The sequence below is a fragment of the Pan paniscus genome, chromosome 4 (assembly GCF_029289425.2).
Source record: "Pan paniscus chromosome 4, NHGRI_mPanPan1-v2.0_pri, whole genome shotgun sequence".
Lineage (NCBI taxonomy): Eukaryota > Metazoa > Chordata > Mammalia > Primates > Hominidae > Pan > Pan paniscus.
Genome location: NC_073253.2, coordinates 109737242 through 109760819, shown reverse-complemented (window position 1 = coordinate 109760819; position 23578 = coordinate 109737242). Strand labels below are relative to the sequence as shown.

General features: G+C 36.6%; 1 protein-coding gene across 5 annotated transcripts in view; it reads right to left on the bottom strand.

The window, feature by feature from the left end:
• Positions 1-1390: 1390 nt before the first annotated feature.
• KCNN2 (potassium calcium-activated channel subfamily N member 2) overlaps positions 1391-23578 on the bottom strand; it is an 827086-nt gene continuing 804898 nt past the window's right edge. For all 5 annotated transcript variants that reach the window (XM_063604594.1, XM_063604595.1, XM_055112545.2 and 2 more), the window contains 3 exons: positions 10735-10862; positions 4417-4486; positions 1391-1993 (listed from right to left, as the gene is read on the bottom strand). In XM_063604594.1, the coding sequence (XP_063460664.1) occupies positions 1706-1993; positions 4417-4486; positions 10735-10862 (486 nt within the window). In that variant the 3' untranslated portion in view covers positions 1391-1705. The remainder of the gene's footprint in view (positions 1994-4416; positions 4487-10734; positions 10863-23578) is intronic.

Genomic DNA, 23578 nt, shown 5'->3' with positions numbered 1-23578 from the left:
GATTTTAATTTCATCCATGAAGTAGAAATCTTGATAAAGTAGGATCTTGATGTTCATTTAACCTGGCAGTATGTTTCTATAACCAGTGTTCTGTTTTTCTTCCACTTATTATCAAAAAAAAAAAAAAAAAAATTCCAGGCCTCATTCTATCCAACACAGGCATATATAAGCCACATGAATGGGCTTTAGTTTCAGCCATTGTGGATAGATAGTAAATGGCAAGTGGTTCTCATGCAATCTAAAGCAATCCGTTTTATATCCTTGATATTGAAAGGAACTGTTTGGTTTTTTGATTAATTATGAAGAATGTTATGAATCTTATTTTATCCATTGGACTATGTAGGGTGGATCAAATATATCACTCCAGTTTGTGCTAAAGAAGGAAAAACATAGTATACTAGCAACTTGCAATGTTGTAAGGTTGACACCAAAGGGTATGGTATCAAATGAAGTGGAGGAGGGGACAAAAGCTTCTGAAACAGATTGCCCTGAAAATGGAGTATTTTTAGGTTTAGGCTGATACAAGCAGATTGCTTTCAGAGCTGTCCAAACGAAGCCTTATTTTTAAGACGCATTATCCCTACCATCATCAGCTTTCTTGTACACTCTTGGGAATAACACCACATGAGGAAATTCCGTATTGCTATCATCTCACACACGGTTCTTCTAAACCCAGTGGATTCTTAGAGCAAATTTGCAAACAGATGGGTTTGTAGCAATAACCACTCAGTTCTCTTTCACACAAACTGACCTTAACCATCCATGAAACAAGTGTCCTAAAACACGTGAAATTTACTAGATGCTATTGACTTGTGTTAAATATGTAAGTACAGACCAAGAGGAGATCACTTACTAGAGGATATGTTAGGAGTTAGGCTTATGTATATTCACTATGCTGTTGTATGCCAACATGTATCTATGAATATACACAGGTAGGCCCCAAACATTTAAAAAGTGCATGCTTGGCCTTTCATAATAAATAAAGGGAAAGATACGAAATAACTAGTTTAGAACTAAAATTCTGCACCATCTGTTTACAGACAGTGGTGTAAACTGGGAATTAAAAAATTCTTGAAAGCATCTCTCCTCCTTATTTGTATATGTTCTGATAAAAGACTTTCTACATTTTGAAAAAAATTGAATTAAAAATGAGACACTGCAAACCAAAAAATAATAAGCTATGCTGGTTCAAATGATTGATGCAAATAATTCATAACAAGAGAAAAATCTTAGGAATAGGGTATAGAGGAATTGAAAGTCTTTTTTTCCAACCAGCCAAACTTTTGGCTATCAAAATTATCAGGGTGCATCAGATGATAATCAGCTATTTTACCTTGAAAATAATGTGAGAAGTGAAGCTTTAGAAATGTCAAGTGACCAAACGAGTATGTGCAGAAATTAACTTTTTTTATTATATATCATATAATGTAGTAGTAAAGTTTGTTTGAAGTGCATGAATAAAAAGTTAGTGAAATTACAGGAGGAACAATCTATATAGCAATAATAGGTGCATTCCCTGTGCATCTGAAAGAAAAAAAAAGAGTTTTTCACTCATTTTGGCCTAAAACTTAGTGTTCAGGTTCCCAGGATTCTGACATCAGAACCCGGATAACGCTGATTAGAACCATAGGGGCTTTACAATAAAAGCTAAAATATTGACCATATGATGGCAAAAAGTCTTATTCTGTGGTTAACTTATTCTCTTCTAGCTACTCTCTGATGAAGTTGGTGGCGCTGTGGAAGAGGACCGCCGCCTCCCGGACGAGGACCGGGACCGCTCAGCATTGTAAGTGACGTGCTTGTCGTAGCTCTCCATCTGAGCCTCAATGAAATCTCTCTGCTGCTGCCTGATGGTCTGGCTTATGAGCCCAGGGAGGGCGTGGATGCTACCAATCAAAGTCTCTAATTTTGTTTCCAGGGTAACAATCCTCTTCTCGAAGTCTTCACTCCTTTCGTTTAAGTCAGAAATCATATCATACATGATGTTCTGGGTCTGAAAAACAGGATTGAGAAGAAGGTTAATTATACTTGCCCTGAACACAAACTGTCCACCTCTCAGAGGTTTAGCTCTGGTCTCTTGCTGGTGGCATTCAGTGTAACAGGGGTGTCAGCTAACTGAACAGCTCATCTTGCAAAGCCAACTCATTGTATGTATGTATTCAATGCCAGGATTTATAATAGAAATATAAGATCTTTGGTTCAGTTGCAGAAAATGTGGAGCAGGTACTGCTACTGGTGGCATGCCCATTGATTTTAGGTGGTATCAGGATAGACAAAAACATTTCAATTGAATATTTATATATGTATTTTAAAGGTTGTCACAAAGGTTAGTACATCAAATTCATTTTGCAACATGTTTGTTAATTAGGGCAAGGGTAATTTTTAAAAAATGGGCAGAGGCAAAGAACAATAAATAATACAGAGGGATAAATAATAATACAGATGGCATTGGGATGTAGCAGAAATGTTGAGGGTAGAATATAAATGAAGTTTAGGATTAACTGGTTTGATAATTTTGTAATTTAAAGCAATAAATTCCTAAATATTGTTTGTTTGTTATCCTTTGTTCCAAATTACAGGCCTCTCTCCATTGGGTCTAATGGAATTTTTACAGATAACCCATTGAGAGAATATTAGTTAAGGGAGATACTGAAGTTACCAGTCTACCTTGTTGGCCATGGCTCTGACCTCCTGGCTATGGCTTAATCAAAGCTAAGTGGTTAAAACAGGAAAATGTTTCTGGATTCCTAGTGAACCTTGAAATTGATTGTCTTGATCACAGGGTATCCATAACTCTGATTTCTAGGTATATTTCCTGAGTAGCCAAGAGACAAAGAGAGAAGACTGATCAGCTCAGAGCTAGACAGGGAAAAGGCTGGCAAAGAGGGAGGAAAAGGTTTTAATCTTAGTTTAGTGCAGACTTTCCCAAGTCTGAGATCCCTTTATTTAAGCCGTCCCTCCTACTGCATTTCCCTTCTATCATATGCTCTTCTTCTGCTTAACAATCTTTTAAAGATGGTAAATGGACTGATAAGGGAGTTATTATTCAGAATATAGGCACCTTGTTTCAGATTGACCAGAGACAGAGTGCATACACTTAATTTTACTACATAGTCTTGAGAATATGTGAACAGCATCCATTCATTTAAGAAAATACTGAGCCTTTATGGTATGTACAGTCCTGTGGTCATAATAAGTACATTAATAAACAGCATTTTGCCTCACAGTGGTACTCTTGAAGTAAAATTACATCTCCACATCATATTTCAATGTGGTCTGTTCATTTTTTCATAAAAATACCCATTAAAAATCATTTAACCTAGGAGTGATGGAGCTTGCCCTATCTTTTTTTCATATGTCCAAGTAACAGCCACATTTATACACGTTAATCGAGGATATCCTCATACTTTTTATATGTGTGCTGTCCAGTTTATATGCATGATATATGCTCTCCTAGGGTAAGTCATTAAATACTTACTGTCTTCAACATCTAGTATGTGTTACTGCTATACATTAAAATGAATGTAATTCAGATGCATTATTTAATGAGACTAGGACAAATACTTCTAATTTTTATGGATTATACTTGAGGCTTTAGCAAAGTCATGTCTGATTTATCAAACAAACAAAAAAAAAACAGTTTGTAAGATGCAACTGAGAGTTGCCTCTTTCCAAGCATTTGGGTAAAAGGCTGAACAATTATATAAATGCTATTCTAATACCACCTTTAGAATTCACCCAGGAAAATGCAATGTTTTGATTATTGACAAATATTTATGTTTTAAGAATGGGTTTTATGTGGGGAGAAACAACTAAAAATTGATCAGATAAATCTTATAAATAAGGTAGAATAATTTGGAGACTGTTAATGTACTTTTTAAAAAGTGGTATGATTTTGAAATACTGAAATGGAGAAAGAACCATAAAAAAGTGATCACTTTAGGGTGATAACTTTCATTCTAGGATGTAATTTCTGGTATCTTTTATTTTTATTTCAACTTTACATTCTTTTGAGTTTGCTTAAAATACATAGAACAAAATTTAATTGATGAGTCCTATTCATTCCTGAATATCACAGTCACACCTAGGATGCAGTTCTGCTCTCATTGAGATGAGATTTACATGCAAATAAAAATCCCACATGTATTGTCTCCTATTCCACTTAAGCTTCTTATGGTACTTCCAAATCACTGTAACTAGGAATGTTTTCAGAATGGGGCTGAATAACGTAATAGGGAAAGAGTACATTAAATGAGAGTTATAGAAACATTCTTTTAAGTTGGACCATCATTTTAGGGTGCTTTGCTGGTTTGATTTATTAATTAGATTTGGGTTGGGATCCTCTTGAAACATTCATGATTAGTGATGGTTGATTTCAACAGATGCAACTAGGAGGGCTAAGCACCTCAGGCTTACCTTTGCCAAGTCCACCAAAGTGTTTGCTTGGTCATTCAGTTTCCTCTGCTCCATTTTTACACTTCTTAATCTAAAAGATAGAATGTGGTATCAGAAAGGTTCCCTTCTTCCTATGGCAATCTTATGCCTTCCAAAGAGCATGCACAAAATCGACAAGAGCAAATAACTGCATGGATAATGCCTTGAACATTTGGGGTAAGTCCAAACTGGTTATGTATCTGGTACAATGAGAAGCATGCTTCCCCAACACCGCAAAAAAGAAAGGAGAGAGAGAGAGAGCAAGAGATGAGATGTCCTTAGGACAACTATTTACCAGGTAAAGTTGAATTCAGAAAGACTCATAAGGATTTAACCATATGAGAAAAAGCCAAAACATTCCTTAAAGCCCCAGTATCATGACAAATAGACATAGGAAGAAATATGCAAAGCAACTGGAATTTCATTGATGTTGGAGCAATGAGCACCTTCCTATGCCTACATGACTAGATACAGGTATTAGCCCTGTTTAGTCCGAAATGGATTGGGTTAGGTATTTGAACCTGATGAAAACACAGTGATAAGTGAGATTCTTATTAACAAAAAAAAAACTTTTATTCAACCAGCAGCAATATAACACAAAACACATAATTATTATCTTATTCTTCATTGTATTTCATTTAACTTTTATCTTGAACTGCCATTAAATTTGTAGGGAGGCCAGACCATTTCCTAGGAAAAATTCCCATTTTCAGTGTAGATAAAAGTCAGAGGACAATTATAGTATCTGGCAGATGGAATCTCTACTTGTAAGATTATGTTTAGCTACTGTTAAATATCATTGTATATACCTGATGAAGAGTCAATTAAGAGTCAAAAAATGGTATTAAAAAAACACTTGTAGGTAAGAACTCTGCTATTCTTTAACTTTATTTACTATATTATTTTTCAACAAATATTTATTCAGTGTTTGTTTACTATGTACCAAGAAAGATTTTCCAATAAGAGAAATGTGGTTTATTGTTCCTTAAGCTAACAATTAAAAGCTTTTTCCCAAAAGAGAAGTAGGTTCTTCTAAACTATTTAATGAAAACAAACAAAAAGTCATGCCAATCTTATTTTGCTTTGATGACAAGTCATTTTACAAAGTATAGTTTTAATGCTAGAGAGAGAATTTTTTATTATTTTTCAATTGAAATGAAAGGTAATTATGTAGAAGGAATAAAAACTCACAGGGCAAGATTTTACTGCCAGGGAGATTTTGTAATATGTTCATAATGTTCAGTGATTTTGTTCCGAAACTAGGATATCCAATATGTCACCAAATCTGCTCTACAGTGAAGATGTAGTGCCTTCTGCCAGTAAGTTTAGCTGACACCTACCTACAACACGATCTTTAACAATCTACAACAGTTTAAGGTTATAACTTCTCATTGTGACTATGTGTTTATTAGAATGCTGGAACGAAGTTAATTGGATCCTTTTTATGCTATTACAGAGATGGAATATGTCCTAGTCTAAAATTTACAAGCATGTATTTAGATCCAATATATTGTTGAGAAAGATTTCTCTCAGTAATTAATAGGGTTACAATTTTTGATGTGTGCCTTTGAAAAACAGGCAACTGCCCCCACCCTGCACCCCCTAAAAAGAACACTTAGACATCCGTGGGTCATTACGCAGAAGTGTACTAAAGAAAGAGCAGTGTACAACAGTGGATTCCATCCTTACTCTAACTGGACCTTTAGTTTCCTCACATATGAAATGAAGTGTGTTAGATTAGAAAAATGTTTCTGCACTGCTGGATTCATACCAACAGAGGTATTCTAGATGACTTTAAGTGATACTTAAGATGGAAAACAGTTAATCCTTTTAGTCCTCTTCTAATTCTTCATTACTGCAAGAAAAACATCATAGTCTGGTCCTACTCTGTCTTTATCTCCTAACACCTGCTTTTTTTTTTTTCTTTTTTAAAAAAAAAGAAAAAGAAAAAGCAGAATCTCAGCTCAGAGCTTTCTGCAGGCAACAGCCTATGGCTAGAATTCAATACCGGTGTTTCAACTATCAATTGACGATTACCTTTACCTTTCTTCGTAATATTTTTAATCCATTTGTATAAAAATGGATTAAAATTTGTATAAAGGAATTTGTATAAAGTTTCATGTTCAAATTTAAGTAAGTTATAGCATTGGTGGCACAGAAATGACTGAAGTTTGGGCTCTGGACCAGATGCCTCCAGCAAGTAATGAGTACAGAGAAAGTCCTGAATTCTGTAAAAGTCAGGCTAGAAGGGCCAGTGGCAGTTTCTTAGCTTAAGTGGGTACTTCATCTTATAAACAACGGGGCCTAATTTACTTCTCTTGGATTACTATACTATGTCTGACAGTAGAATTTTGCCCATTTTATTTTCTACTAATCTGGAAAGCTGACATACAGTAGCCTTATTTGATTGGAATTCCTTTAGCTATCGGAACTTGAATCATCTTGTCTTGTTGTTTGTTTCTTATACTGCCTGTAATGTAGGAGAGCTGATAGAAAAAGTCTGCTTAAGCTGCAGCTGCCAGAATAAAAGGTAACATGCAGATGTGTATTACACTTTTCCCCCCAAAAAAGAATAAGAAACATATGTTGATTTCTTCCTTGTGAACTTCACTTATCACAGGAAAATATCATGATTTTGGATCACATTTCCATAGCAGCAATCAGACTACTAAAATTCACAAATAAAGGATCTGCTGGGTGCATGCAGCCAGTAGAAAATTCTGCAAATGTTGAAAGGAGCAGCTCACACAACTTACTTCCGAGCTCTATTTTCATTTTGTTGAAATAAAAAGACAAAACAAAAGAAAAGAAACTGTAAAATATTCTGGAACAAAATAACACAATGTGGTGTTCAGTTGTGCACAAGGGGCTCGATTCATTAGCTGGAAGATCCTGTTATGGTTCTGCAGGATTTTGAAATATTGGCCAAAGAGAAACACTATCCAATTATCCTTCTTCATTGCTACTATACTTTCCCATCTGTAAGCACTCAGCTTCCTCCTGAATAAGAGTTCAGAAGGAAGAGCATGCATAAAGTCATCATGGCCTCTTGATATTTGATGTTCAAGTAAACAACAAGAAATATTTTTGCCTAATATGAATGTGATATGGTTAAAAGAACAATATTTGAAACAAAGGCATTATAATTTTTTGGGGGGGGTACATCTTTTCCAAATTAGGACAACTCAGAAGCCTGGGGTTTCTGAAAGGCAGGTAATCCAACTCTCATGATATACAAATCAAGTAGATTGGATTTCTTGGTTCTGAAACAAATTCATGTTGGTCCATAGTTGAGATAAAAGAATGATAAACTTTAAAGGTAAAGTTGCTACCAGAAAAAGCGTTAAAAGTTAGAGAAAGAGAACACTTCACGACACTAAGTGACAATCTAAAAAGACAATTACTGAAAAGAGGGCACAGGCCTGGACAGTTCAGCATCCAACAGAGTAGAGAGGCTATGAAGTTTGGAAAAGAGAAACAGAGTTGAGATAGCATGGACTGGTAGAAGCAGAGAGCTGCTGAAAAAGTGCTCAGGATAAATCAGAGAGTAGGAGAGGCCAGGAGTGATCTATCGAATGAATTTTAACATTTTTCTTCAGCTAGTAAGGTCTGATTGTACCCAGTGCCGACAGATTAGGCCGAGGGTCTCACTGGATCTGCACAGTGGGCAATGGAAGCCTTGCCCTTAGGAATCGAGCCCTGTGTGCTTCCCCTATGACTTCACTCCCTAACTTCCAACACTAAGCTAAAATGAAAAGTAAGTATGCATGATTAGAATGATCTAGCCAAACAAAGCTTGCATGAATAAACGTACTCAGTTACACTTTTAGAAGTATAAATGTCCCCCACTGTAATGGAAACCCGGTAACCCCTAGATGAATTTATAAAGCAATTCAGAGTATTTCTGAGTTGCCTGAAGCTTATCTACTTTAGAAGTACACATTGCTACAGAAGAAACAGAATAAGAAATGTCTGACAGAAGCAGAAAAATCACAAGTAGCTTCCTCTGTCACTCTATCCAAACACAATATGCTAAGAGACCCCATGCAAGCGACTCCACAGTACCCACCCTTAAGAAAGGGCCGACATGCCTTGTAGGGTGCATTTGCAACTTGCTTAGGGACAGTTTTTAAACTTCCCCAAATACTTTTTTTCTAATGTTTTAATGTAAAAACGTAATAACCTACGGCAAAGTTGAAAGCATTTTACGGTAAAAACCCCTAAATTCTCCCCCAGGCTTTTGAATGTGAATGTATTCTGAACATAATAGTCCAGAAGAGTCTTATATTACAAGATGTAATACAAATCCCCACTGCACATGGCTACAGAACCGTATTATAAAAACTATCACAGCATTTTCTTGGATTTGTTATTATATGAAAATTGATTAAAGGTAAATCACATGTAATTACCCATTTGATAGGTCTGACTGACAGGAAAGGACCCAGATAAGATCCTGGAGGCAATGGGATGTGTGGCTGCTCAACACAGACCGACCACACTTGCTCACTGCCATGTCATCTCATACCCTTCCACCCTGGACATACATATCTTCTCACATGCACCAAGGTAAGGTTTCTTTTTAACATACTAAATATAGGTTAATATCAAAATATTAAAGGTAGAAAAAATGATTTTGCCATGCACGGTATGGCCTCTGGACCTCCTGTATGAATGTGTTGGGGTTACTGTGTAGTATGGTTTTAGCAGGGGAAGACCACTCTAATAGGAGAGTTGTGTGAGGTGAGTGCCTTGAGGAAGATGCCTGTTCCACAGGAAAATAGGTTAAGGAACACAGAGGCTCAGCATCTCTGGGTTGGGAGGCAGGGAGGGTTCTCATTCTCTTCAATCTAAACTTCAAGGAATCAAGATTTCTAGGCAAGGGCTCCTGGATGGTGGTTCTGGGTTATAAGGGTAACTGTAAGCCTAGGGAGCAAGTTCCCTCTTGTGAGCCAGATGGAATACAATGTTCCTTTCTGTGTTTTTCCTTATTTTAAGAGTATTATTTGAAAACTCTAGCCTTGTGTTTTCCTTACAAAGGGAGAAAAAGCATAGTGGTGTGTCAAGTCACTGAGCTACAGAGCAAATAGCATCACTATCTTAGGAAAGTGTGTTAGTAAAGCTGGGGAAAGACCATGAGTAGCAATGAAGGCCAGATACTCTACCATACGTGCAGAGCCTGCCTCTACTATAAATCTCAGGATACTTGAGTTTTAATTTCTATGGAAGTATGAATCTGTCCATAATTACATATTCTACATTTTCAGTGATATCTATTTAAGCAGGGCAGTTCAATGGACAGGTTTTGTATTCTAGGGTAGAAGATGAATGCTTAGTAATTTCCTATAGAATGTTAGTGGTACCATATTACATATGAATTACCTGAACATGCAAAATAAAAATTGCAGCCTCTGAGTTTTCTTGCCTGTTATACTAGTTGGCTCTGAGAGACAAATCTCATTGGATAGCCAAAGCATCTTGTATTTACCCACCTTTCCATTACTACCCTCATAGGTTTCATAAGGAAAGCTACTTTTCTGAGCCACAGATGTGACCATATCTGCTCTTCTCCATATAGAATTAAGAGCAAGTCTGCATGGCATCACAATCGATACCCACATGAATAATACTTACAGTAAGGATTATGCCAGCCTGGAGGAGAAAGATCCTGTGCTTTCAAATTATCAGTGCATCTTACTAGATATAGATTGTTACTTTAAAAGCCTATGCTAATTATATAACAATGGAACAGAACGAAGGACTTAAACCATAATAGTGGTCTGGATAAAGTTAAAATAATGATAAGAGAGTAAAAGGTCTACACAAACTGGAAAATTTAAAATGAACACAGCCAAAATTCTGATTAAAAACTAATTTAAAATTCAAGTATTAAATCAGTTATATGCACTACTTTCATATAAATATGTTTGAAGCTATGTTTAGAAAATAAAGCTGAAAAAATCCTAGAGCAAACTATCTGAATAAATAGGTCAAATTAAGAACTACAATTTCAGCAGAAGTTATTCTAAAAAGAAACTGAGAAGATATTTTAATAAATATTCTAGTACTAATAAGTGATTTATAAATATTCTAGTACTAATAAGTGATTTTTAATCATTAAAGGAACTGAGGTTATTCTCAGGATCTTATTGTGGAATGATTAGATTGCCAGATAACATCTTCTGGGAATAAATATGACAATGTTTTCTTTTTTCCTTCCTTATGAAACAAGAATAAACAAGTGCAAAAATTGAAAGCCAAGGACACAACAACAGGATAAAAATGAAAAATGATACTTACTGATGAATAGCTTGCAGGAATTTTCGTTGATGTTTTCTTACTTTTGCATGATCTATCTTTTTCACTAGCTTTGTATTTTTGTAAATTAGCCATGTTTCCCTGAGTACATTGGCAGCTGCATTTTTTACCTGTTAAGAGAACAAACAAAGCAGTTGATAAATTCCAGAGCAGAATCCTTTGTAACTTTGCTGGGGGTCATAGTCTTCATCCCAAGGATCATGGTGAGCTGTAGCTTCATTTAGTAACTATGACTCCAAATACCATTTTTCTTCAATCTATGCCTTTTTAGAAGTACTTGTACCTGCCTGGGAACAACACTTAAACTGAAATAGGGAGATACTACCACTTTCTTTCTGTGGTAAATTCTATCTTACTCCTTCAGGAAACTTCTTTTTTATTCAACTATTTTTTTTTTAAATCAAGAGGTGTTGAGTTCTCCACCGTGTATTGCAATTGTTGTCTCCATGATCTTCCTTTCCCTGCAGAAAGACAAAATACCATGAGGCCAAGGTTAATCTTGTCCTTTGCAAGCCTGCTTGGTATTTCTGGCTGTGCACTACTGGAAGGGCATGTTTCCAGTGCTGAATGTATAAGTACACCCAGCACTGATAGCCTCCCAGAATGACTTAGCAATTTGTATGCTTGTTAGTATACTTTAATTAACTGACAGAGTCTACGTTATGATTTTGTTGGAAATTTAAGTACACTGTATTTCAAATGGATGGGACAAATGAAAAGGGTGAAAGCACTGCAGTAACACTGCCAAGACCTACAGCAGCTGATGAAAGGCATGGATACTTAATCTAGTCACTTGCTTTCTTGATGAAAGTCTTCAACAAATTCTGGGAGCTGACAAAGGGCCAGCAAGGGCAGATTCTGTCTTCTTCCTTGCTCACACTATAGGATCTGATGACCCACAGCTTTCACTCGGGCTTCTGGATTACTTACTATAAGAAGTTGTTCCATTTAATTCTTTTAAGTGATGGATAAAGGATATTTCACAAAGAGAGCCACAGGTTACTGGGGTGCTAGGTGGAGGAAGATAACTTTTTAAGAAAGGCAATGTAGTGGGGAAGACAAAACAATGAGCTGAGATTGATAACCGGGTTCTACGTACTTGACTTTGCACTAACCAAGTCAGGTTGAAGTGATTAGCTAACCTCATAGGACTGCAGTTTTCTGCAACATCAGAAAGTTAGAGATAATGAATGTTAAAGTTCTCTCAATCATTAGATTTACGATAAGGATGAGCTTTAGAATTACACTAAACTATGGGCCCAAGTTTGTATTTATATTTTTCACTTTAGAAAGAAAACATCAGGTTTGGTAACTGATAGTGAATCTTTTTCATGGAGTGAAAAAGTTTTCTTTTTGAGCAACATTATATTGCTACAACTCATTTTAAGAAAATGGTCTTTTTACAGTAAAGCTTCTTTTAGGAGTGACTCTGGTTTGTAATGCACTGCCTTTGGATATCTATTAGACTCTGTGCATGGAGAGAATCCTCAAACCAACAGAAAAATGATTGACACAGAAGCCAAGTGCCAGCACTGCGTATAAGTAACACTACCACCATCCACAGTGAAGTTAAAAGGAGTTCGAGTAAATTCTTAGATCCATCTTCATACTTCCACTTCCTCAGACAGCCGGGAGAGCCACCTTTCAGAAGCTTTTTTCATCTGATCCTCATGTCCTTTCAAAGGTAAGGAAATGAGTGCAGCATGAGTAGTTGTTATTTGAGGTCCTTGCTTTTAAGGAGAGAGGAGTGGGAAGTGACTGGCCAGCAGTCCCTGGGGTTGGAATAGCCTTTCCCTGTGAGGAAAGAGAGAGTCTCAGATCTCTAAGCAACTGTAGATACCTGGAAGATTGGCAAGGGGCCCTGATGGAGGCTCTCTCTCTGATTTTACCAGTCGAAGGCATAGAGGAGAAGCCTAGATCCCGGCCTGGTGAGGAAGCTGGAAAACCAGTTAAAAACCCTAGGTAAAAACCAATGGGTCAGAAACACAGCAATGGAACATAGCAATGCTCAATGTAGAACATAGCACTTGATTTCAATTTGTATTCCCATCTACAAACATCAAATGCCAAATTATTTCTAAAGTCAATACGCTTTTAAAAAGGTGACTGATGCATTTTAAATGATTCCTTCTCTTGGGTATATGAAGAAAGTGGTTGAAGGGGAATACAGAATCTTAATCTCAGAGTTCAGTGGAGTGGGGGTAATACCCTCGAGGCCTTATGTTACAGGCTTTCTATTCACTAAGCACTCATTTTAGTTGATGGGCTTAAATGAAAATGATTCCTCATCTGAAAATGAAATCCCTGCAGCTGCTTTTAAAAACTTCGAAATACAGGAATTTATTTTGAAACATCCCATCCCCTTTCTAATTCCCTAATAGGTTGTCAAATACCGGAACAAACCTCCTGAGGCATCATATTTAACTGCTACTTTTCAACATGGCAGCCACAAAACAATATGTCCCAGAATAAAAATCCCACTCTCTGCCTATTACTGAGATGTGTTTCTAATAGTAGGGTCTTCCTTTCCATCTAGGGTTGAAAAGGAACAGAGCACAGTGAGAAGACAGGGTCAAAGGCACCTCAGTGTTTTCCACATTTGAACAATGGGGAATTGGTAAAAGAAAGTGATATGTAAACTTCCAGGAAAAATGGGGAGAAATAGGTCTATGCATTCATTTTTTTTATTTATATAAATTTAGGCAGTGTAAGTGCAATTTTGCTGCATGAATACATTGTGTAGTAATGAAGCCTGGGCTTTTAGTGTAATAATCACCCAAATAGTATACATTGTACCCGTTAAGTAATTTCCTATCCCTAACTTCCCTCCCATCTTTGGAGGGAAAGTTTCCTTTGTATCCTCAGTCAAGAACCCTGCCATATAACCATCTAGTTATGTAACACTTGAATGCCCTTTTGTCCCCTTTCCAGGGCTTTCAGAAACTCTCAGGGGTCATACCACTAATCTTTGTGTCTCTCTCTACCTCAGTGCTTTACGCACAGCTCGTACTAAATAAATGTCTATGGTGTTAACTGGGCACCACAGCACATATAATTTATACATAAAAACTTCTTCTCATGAACCACACTAACACGTATTTATCAACCAAAGGGCCCTCTTGATAACAAGGGTATACAGATTCATATAATGGATGAATTATTGCTTCATCTAAGCTCTAAATGGATCAATGCATTTCCACTTATAAATTCAACCTACGTACTGAATCTCTACTACATGCTAGATACTGTGATAAGTGGTATGAGAGGATTTACCGATGTCCATCAAACATTTAGTAGGTATAATAATTCTATAGCCAATAAACAGGCCAAAAGACCTATGAAATAAAAGTCATTTTCTGTTTATCAAAAAATAAGTAAAGTGGGGGGAAGGATCTTTGTTAACAGGAACATCTTTACACACACACACACACTGTTGAAAAATAAGAACATTTTCTCTGCCTCACTAGTAATCAACCGTAATCAAAGTCTGTCAGAAAAATGTTAGAAGACATATCAATAATTTTTATAATAATTTGAAAAAGCAAAGGCTCTAAAAGATATACTACTACTGGCTGGGTGCTGTGGCTCATGTTTGTAATCCCAGCACTTTGGGAGGCCGAGATGAGTGGCTCACTTGAGGTCAGGAGTTTTTGACCAGCGTGGCCAACATCTAGTGGAACCCCATCTCTACTAAAAATACAAAATTAGATGGGCATGGTTGAGCATGCCTATAGTCCCAGCTACTTGGGAAGCTGAGGCAGGAGAATCGCTTGAACCCAGGAGGTGGAGGTTGCAGTGAGCCGAGATCACGCTGCTGTGCTCCAGCCTGGGTGACAAAGCGACTCCGTCTCTCAAAAAAAGAAAAAAAGAAAAGAAAGAAAGAAACACTACTACTACATTATTGTTAGTGGTAGTACTTACCCAGATTCCTTAAAAACAACTTTCACAAGTATACAGGCCAGGAGATATTATATTGCGACTCACGGTTAATTATAAAATAATAAAACCATGGGTAGTAAGATACAAAATATTTTTAAGTATAATAGTACTTTACAGATCACCAAAGCACTTGAGGCTGCTAGACTTTTTTTTTTTTCTTCAAATTTTATTTTAAATTCTGGGGTACATTTGCAGGATGTGCAGATATGTTATATAGGTAAACACGTGCCATGGTGGTTTGCTGCACAGATCATTCCATCACCCAGCTATTAAACCCAGCGTCCATTAGCTATTCTTCCTGATGCTCTCACTCCCCCTACCCCCTCCTCCAGAAGGTTTCAGTGTGTGCTGTTCCCTCCCACCATGTGTCCATGTATTCTCATCATTCAGCTGTCACTTATAAGTCAGAACATGTAGTGTTTGATTTTCTGTTCCTGCATTAGTTTGATGAGGATAATGGATTCCAGCTCTATCCATGTCCCTGCAAAGGAGATGACCTTGTTCCTTTTTATGGCTGTATACTATTCTGTGGTATATATGTACCACATTTTCTTTATCCAGTCTATTACTGATGGGCATTTAGGTTGATTCCATGTCTTTGCTATTGTGAATAGTGCAGCAATGAACATACACATGCATATATGTTTATAATAGAATGATTTATATTCCTTTGGGTATGTACCCAGTAATGAGATTGCTGGGTCAAATGGTATTCCTGCATCTAGGTCCTTAATTGTCATCCTTAATGTCTTTCACAATGGTTGAATTAATTTATACTCCCACCAACAGTGTAAAAGCATTCCTCTTTCTCCGCAACCTGGCCAGCATCTGTTGTTTTTTGACTTTTTAATAATGGCCATTCTGATGGGTGTGAGATGGTATCTCATTGTGGTTTCTGATTTGCATTTCTCTAATGACCAGTGATGGTGAGCATTTTTTCATAAGTTTGTTGGCTGCATGGATGTTTTCTTTTAAGATGTGTCTGTTCATGTCCTTTGCCCACTTTTTAATGGGTATTTTTTTCTTGTAAATTTGTTTAAGTTCTTGTAGACTCTGGATATTACACCTTTGTCAGATGGACAGATTGCAAACATTTTCTCTCATTCTGTAGGTTGTCTGTTCACTTTGTCAATAGTTTCTTTTGCTGTGCAGAAACTCTTTAGTTTAATTAGATCCCATTTGTCAATTTTTGCTTGTTGCAATTGCTTTTGGCATTTCTGTCATAAAATCTTTGCCCGTGACTATGTCCTGAATGGTACTGCCTAGATTTTCTCCTAGGGTTTTTATACTTTTGGGTTTTACATTTAAGTCTTTAATACACCTTGGTTAATTTTGTATAAGCTGTAAGGAAGGGGTCCAGTTTCAATTTTCTGCATATAGCTAGCCAGATCTCCCAGCATCATTTATTAAATAGGGACTCCTTTCTGCATTGCTTGTTTTTGTCAGGTTTGTTGAAGATAAGATGGTTGTAGGTGTGTGGCCTTCATTTCTGTTCCATTGGTCTATGTGTCTGTTTTTGTACCAGTTTACCATGGTGTTTTAGTTACTGTAGCCCTATAATATAGTTTGAAGTTGGGTAGCGTGATGCCTCCAGCTTTGTTCTTTTTGCTTAGGATTGTCTTGGCAACTCCAACTCTTTTTTGGTTCCATGTAAATTTTAAAATAGTTTTTTTTCTAATTCTGTGAAGAATGGCAATGGTAGTTTAATGGGAATAGCACTGAAACTATTAAATTACTTTGGGCAGTATGGCTATTTTCATGATATTGATTCTTATCTATGAGCATGGGCAGTATGGCTATTTTCATGATATTGATTCTTATCTATGAGCATGGAATGTTTCCCAATTTGTTTGTGTCCTTTCTGACTTCTTTGAGTAGTGGTTTGTAGTTCTCCTTGAAGAGGTCCTTCATTTCCCTTGTTAGCTGTATTCCTAAGTAAGTATTTTATTCTTTTGTAGCAATTGTGGATGGCAGTTCATTCATGATTTGGCTCTCTGCTTGCCTGTTGGTGGTGTATAGGAATGCTAGCAATTTTTGCACACTGATTTTGTATCCTGAGGCTTTGCTGAAGTTGCTTATCAGCTTAAGAAGCTTTGGGCTGAGATGTTGGGGTTTTCTAGATAAAGGATCATGTCATCTGCAAAGGTAATTTGACTTCCTCTCTTCCTATTTGAATACTCTTTCTTTCTCTTGCCTGATTACCCAGAACTTCCCATACTATGTTGAATAGGAGTGGTGAGAGAGGGCATCCTTATCTTGTGCTGGTTTTCAAGGGGAATGCTTCTGGATTTTGCCCATTATGATACTGGCTGTGGATTTGTCATAGACGGCTCTTATTATTTTGAGGTATGTTCCTTCACTACCTAGTTTATTGAGAGCATTTAACATGCAGGGATGTTGAATTTTTTTTGATGGCCTTTTCTGCATCTATTGAGAGAACTGTGTGGTTTTTGTCCTTAGTTCTGTTATTGTGATGAATCACATTTATTGATTTGCATATGTTGAACCAATCTTGCATCCCAGGGATGAAGCCAACTTGATCATGGTGGATAAGCCTTTTGATGTGCTGCTCAATTTAGTTTGCCAGTATTTTATTGAGGATTTTTTCATCAATGTTCACCAAGGATATTGAGATATTGACTAGAAGTTTTCTTTTTTTGTTGTATCTCTGCCGGATTTTGGTATCAGGATGATGCTTGCCTCATAGAATGAGTTAGGGAGCAGTCCCTCCTTTGTGATTTTTTGGGATAGTTTCTGTAGAAATGGCACCAGCTCTTCTTCGTGCCTCTGGTAAAATTCAGTTGTGAATGCATCTGTTCCTGGGTTTTTGGTTGGTAGGCAATTTATTCCTGCCTCAATTTCAGAACTCATTATTGGTCTATTCAGGAATTCAATTTCTTCTTGGTTCGGTCTCAGGAGGGTATTATGTGTCCAGGAATTTATCCATTTCTTCTAGATTTTCTAGTTTATACGCATAGAGGTGTTTAATAGCATTCTCTGATGGTCGTCTGTATTTCTGTAGGGTCAGTGGTAATATCCCCCTTATCATAGTGTTTATTTGACTCTTTGCTCTTTTCTTCTTTGTCTATCTAGTGGTCTATCTATTTATTTTAATTTTTTCAAAGAACCAGCTCCTGGATTTGTTGATTTTTTTTTGAAGGGTTATTTGTGTCTCTGTCTCCTTCAGTTCAGCTCTGATCTTGGTTATTTCTTGTCTTCTGCTATCTTTGGGGTTTGTTTGTTCTTGGTTCTCCAGATGTTCTGTTGTAACTTGAAATCTTTCTGGCTTTTGGTGTGGGGATTTAGTGCTATAAATTTCCTTCTTAACACTGCTTTAGCTGCATCCCAGAGATTCTGCTGTGTTGTCTCTTTGTTCTCATTAGTTTCAAAGAACTTCTTGATTTCTGCCTTAATTTCATTATCTACCCAAGAGTCATTCAGGAGCAGGTTGTTCAATTTCCATGTAGTTGTGGTGTGGTTTTGAGTGAAATTCTTGATCTTGTGTTCTAATTTGATTGCATTGTGGTCTGAGACTGTTTGTTATGATTTCAGTTCTTTTGCATTTGCTGAGGAGTGTTATACTTCTGATTATGTCACCAATTTTACATTAAGTGCCACATAGCGATCAGAACAATGTGTATTCTGTTGCTATCAGGTCCACTCGATCCAAAGCTGAGTTCAGGTCCTGAATATCTCTGTTACAATTTTCTGTCTCAATTATCTAATACTGACAGTGAGGTATTAAAGTCTCCTATTATTGTGTGGAAGTCAATGTCTCTTTGTAGGTCCCTAAGTACTTGCTTTATGAATCTGGGTGTTCCTGTATTGGGTACATATATATTTAGAATAGTTAACTCTTTTGTTGAATTGAACCCTTTACCATTATGTAATGCTCTTCATCTTTTTTTAATCTTTGTTGGTTTGAAGTCTCTTTTGTCAGGAACTAGGATTTCCACCCCTGTTTTTTTTTTCTTTTTTTATAGTTTTCATTTGGTTGGTAAATTTTCCTCCATCCCTTTATTTTGAGCCTATGTGTGTGTCTGCACATGAGAGGGTCTCTTGAAGACAGCACACTGATGGGTCTTGGCTCTTTATCCAGCTTGCCATTCTGTGTCTTTTAATTGGGGCATTCAGCCTATTTAAATTTAAGGTTACTATTGGTCTGTGTGAATTTGATCCTGTCATCATGATGCTAGCTGGTTATTTTGAAGACTTGCTTATTTGGTTGCTTCATAGTGTCAGTGGTCTATGTACTTTGGTATGTTTTTGTAGTGGGTGGTAACGACTTTTCCTTTCCATATTTAGTGCTTCCTTCAGGAGCTCTTGAAAGGCAGGCCTGGTGGTGATGAATTCCCTCAGCATTTGCTTGTCTGAAAAGGATCTTATATTCTCCTTCACTTACGAAGCTTAGTTTGGCCAGATACGAAATTCTAGGTTGGAAATTCTTTAAGAATGTTGAATATGGGCCCCCAGTCTCTTCTGCCTTGTAGGATTTCTGCTGAGGGGTCTACTGTTAGTCAGACGGGTTTTCTTTCATAAGTGATCTGGCCTTTCTCTCTGGCTTCCCTTAACTTTTTTTCTTGCATTTTGACCTTGGAGAATCTGATGATTTTGTGTCTTGGGGGTTGACCTTCTTGTGGAGTACCTTACTGGAGATCTCTGCATTTCCTGAATTTGAATGTTGGCCTGTCTTGCTAGGCTGAGGAAATTCTCCTGGATGATATCCGGAAGTATGTTTTCCAACTTAGTACCATACTCCCCATCTCTTTCAGGTACCCCAATCAGTTGTATGTTTGATCTCTTTACATAATCCCATATTCTCGGAGGTTTTGTTCACTCTTTTTCATTCATTCTTTTCATTAAAACTTTGCTTTGTTCAAACCTATAGCATATAGGTAATGACAACATAGTTTAAAAGGCTATTTTGGATCTTCATTTTCAACTTCCATTTCTTTGTTGTTGTTTTTTTCTCCTGCTGCTTTCTCAGAGGCTTTTTTAGCATAACACTTCCACTCCTCGCCAATTCAAGGGGAATGCACCAGGGTGCCATATGCTCTCAACCACCCTTGCAGCAGCAGGGATAGATTTGTTCATGCTCCAACCTCTCTCTCCAGTTTTCCTTTAGGTCAGGTGTATGAGGCCTGGGTGAATGTTGTAGCTGTGGAACAGGGCATAGCCAAGTGATTCATTTTCATGTGTTAACCCCCTGGGCTGTGAGCCAAGGACAATGTGAAATAAATCCTTTAGAATTTCTGTTCCCTTGTTAAGAGACATACAGGAAACAAAATTATATAACTGCATAATAGTGTTCTTATTATGGATCTGATTGAGAATTCTTAACAACACCCACAGTGGACATTAATATGTATAATTATCCTTTGTGGGGTATCTAGCAACTGTAAAAATTATGTCTGGGTTTTGGAATTGCTTGTTTTCAAGTTTCTTTTCCAAAAAGGTATTCTGGGGATCAAACTACAAGATTTCCTGTTTGCTCAGAATGGAATAAGCAGTAATAATAATATATTTCCAAAAGATATTGCATGGTAAATATATTGCCCCTGTAAGGTGATAAACTGTAAATCTATTAAATAGCTGGTCCTGTCTTACTAAACTAGGAGACAAGGTAATGGTATTATGTTTTCACTTCAAAATCATTAGTTTGTTCTGGATACATGTACGTGTCAGCCATTTTTGAATTGCAGAATGTCATGTAAATTTTTAGGATTAGACAATACAATCTTCTCAGTGCTGATGTACAATAAATAGTATTCTACTTTCAAATACAGTATTTTACTTGGTTAATGTAGTTATACAGAGAAACAACTTTTATATAAACAACTTTTATATAAAATTGTTCCCCTGAAAATCTGTACATAGTGAATAATTTTTCATAGAAATTGTTCAGTTCACTAAAGATACAAACTGGAAGACTTGGAATGTTACATCTGTTCCTGGGAGAATAGACTATCTTTTAACATTCATATTGCTTTTTTCTTTAGAGTCATATTCAGATTTCAGAACATCTGTGACTATTACTCCTGTTAACCATCAGAAAAAATTATTTCTTTCTAGATAATGTTTCAGGAATAGTTGTATTTTTCTCTAACAATATGTAGTAACCTTGAGTTTTTATCTTAGTTACTAGGTATGGTTTTTAGATCTCTATTTACTTTTAATTATTCATAAATCATTCAGCATTTTAGAATTATTTTAAAAGTTTAAAGTTTATACTCATTTATATGAGTCCATTTGGAATTTCCATAAATAAGCAAATGGAATCAAATTCCAAGTAAATGATACTCATTAAGTTGATGACTTTGTATAAAATAATGAGAGGACTATAAAATGGCTATTATTTGCCTATACCTTGTTGAGTATATATAATACAGGAATGGGTATTATAAACCAGCAATCTGTTTTCTTCTAGTGTCATTTTAACATTTATATCTTTATTTAGTGACATCCTGGATGTCACTAAATGGATCTGTTGGCCAGGTGCGGTGGCTCACGCCTGTAATCCCAGCACTTTGGGAGGCTAAGGCAGGCGGATCACCTGAGGTCGGGAGTTCCAGACCAGCCTGACCAACATGGAGAAACCCCCATCTCCATGAAAAATACAAAAAATTAGCTGGGCATGGTAGTGCATGCCTGTAATCCCACCTATTTGGGGGGCTGAGGCAGGAGAATCACTTGAATCCAGGAGGTGGAGGTTGCGCCACTGTACTGCAGCCTGGGCAACAAGAGCAAAACTCTGTCTCCAAAAAAAAATGGATCTGTCAGCAAGCCTACTAGAGTATATTTCTCAGACCTATAAGAGACTCCGGTCTCAAGAAATACTGCAAAGTAGTTCTACTTTTAAAAAGTAGTAATGAAATAACAGAATTATTAAAGCATGATTAGTATTATATAAAATGTAAAATTTGAAACCAGAACAGTACTTAATGAAAAAGCTTTCAACAGGCAATAAGTTGACAATTCAGGCAACATTATCCAAAGGAAGTTTAAAGTATACAAGAACTTACAACAAAAAAGCTGTAGCATCATCAGAAAACTTTGTCAGTTTGGGAAGATGCTTTTCATTCATAAAAACTGAAGGAGGGTCACCAAAATCCATAGATCTAGATCCTGGATCCATAGTTCTCTAAAGGGGCCTCTGACTGGACTTTAGGGGACCCATGAGCACAAGCACACGTGCATTTTTCTGCCAAGCAGGAAGCATCTGAGATTTCATCTGATTTTCTGAGTGGTCAGTACTGGAAAAGCTTAAAATCTTTGGACTACTAGAACATGATTCTTTAGCTCTTGATCCTTAACAGTTAACATAGCATGACAACCATATTTAGTATACAGTATATTTTTTATATGTTATTCCAAAAAAGGAAATTACAATATATTCAGTACACTCAGTATCTTTTAAGAGAGACTGTCCTTTCTAAGATGTCAAATCCTTGTGGAACAGCACATTAAAAGGTGGTTCTCTCCTGCAGGTGATTTTGTCTCTTGAGGGATTTCTGGTTGTCACAAGTTGGGGGTAGTGCTACTGGCATCTAGTGTGTAGAAGTCAAGTATGGTGAGAAACATCCAGAACACACAGGACAGTCCCACATGAAAAAGAATTATTCAGCCAAAAAAGCCACGAGTGCCAAGGTTGAGAGGCCCTGGAATACAGCAACTACACTATAACAGCAACTACACTATAAAACCAACTTGGAATGTCTCCCAAATGAAACTGGTTGACCTTGGCGAACTTCATAAAAAAATTTTTATCAAAGGTGGTAGATGGCAGTGTGATACTGTAAATTTTGTACTCAAAGTCTTTGTCTTTTCTAACTCTTTGTCTTTTCTAACTCTTAAAATGTTTTAATAATTAAGATATGGAATATCAATATTCCAAAGTAATGTTTAGAGAAACTATATGCTTCCTTCTTAAGATGAAATTAAAATCTGCTTATGAAACATGGAGAAGTCTGCCCAAACATGCTAACTTGGCTTTCTTATTTGTGATTCTGTCACTTTTTTTTTTCTGTTAAGATTTACAGGCAAACATATGGGCGACATGGTATTTTAAGGTATTTTTCTGCCTAATATCTTAAGTGTGGCATTAACTTAATTTCTGAGGAAATGTATAATCTTCATGGTAAAATAATATGGATTACAAGGGTCTTAATGCAAGTGTTCTTTTGAATATTATAAAACTTGTGACTCTTAAACACAAATTGTCCCAGCATAGAGCCCTGAAAGGACCAAACATGCACATGATGAAATACACAAAACATCTGCTCCAATTTATGGATTAGATGTAGTCTAATCTCATATGCACATATTTTTATCTCTAGTAGATCTTTAAAAAGTAAAAGAAACCCAAGCCTTTATTCAGCTCCTCATTGACCTTTTTCCCTGCACACTCTCATACAGGGATGTTCACAAGTTTTGAGAACAAATTTAGGAGTTTGAAGAAAATGAGAGTAAATCATGGAGAGTAGAAGACATTCCAAAGTGGTAAATGTAGGCTGAAAATGTAGCATCTGAACCTGGGAGGCTCTGATCATCTACTATAAACGTGGACCTACTAACTGCAATGAAGTATCACAGGACTGTCTGATAGGTAACACTTAGCATGAGCAGGCAATAGCAATTCATGTTTTCATTTCCTAAGTATAATCTATATAAATATATATTTGCATTAAAATGACTGGCCTGTTAGGAAGTATCAACCAAATTAAACAAGATTACTTTTAAATATACAACCAAAATCAAGAGTGAGTGAAAACACTGGAAGTTGGAACTATGCTTGAAATATCTATTGATTCATTTATGGGTAAAGTTACCAAGTTGACAATGTATTTTGTTATTTCAGTGACAGCCTGATTGCATTCCACATTGAGCA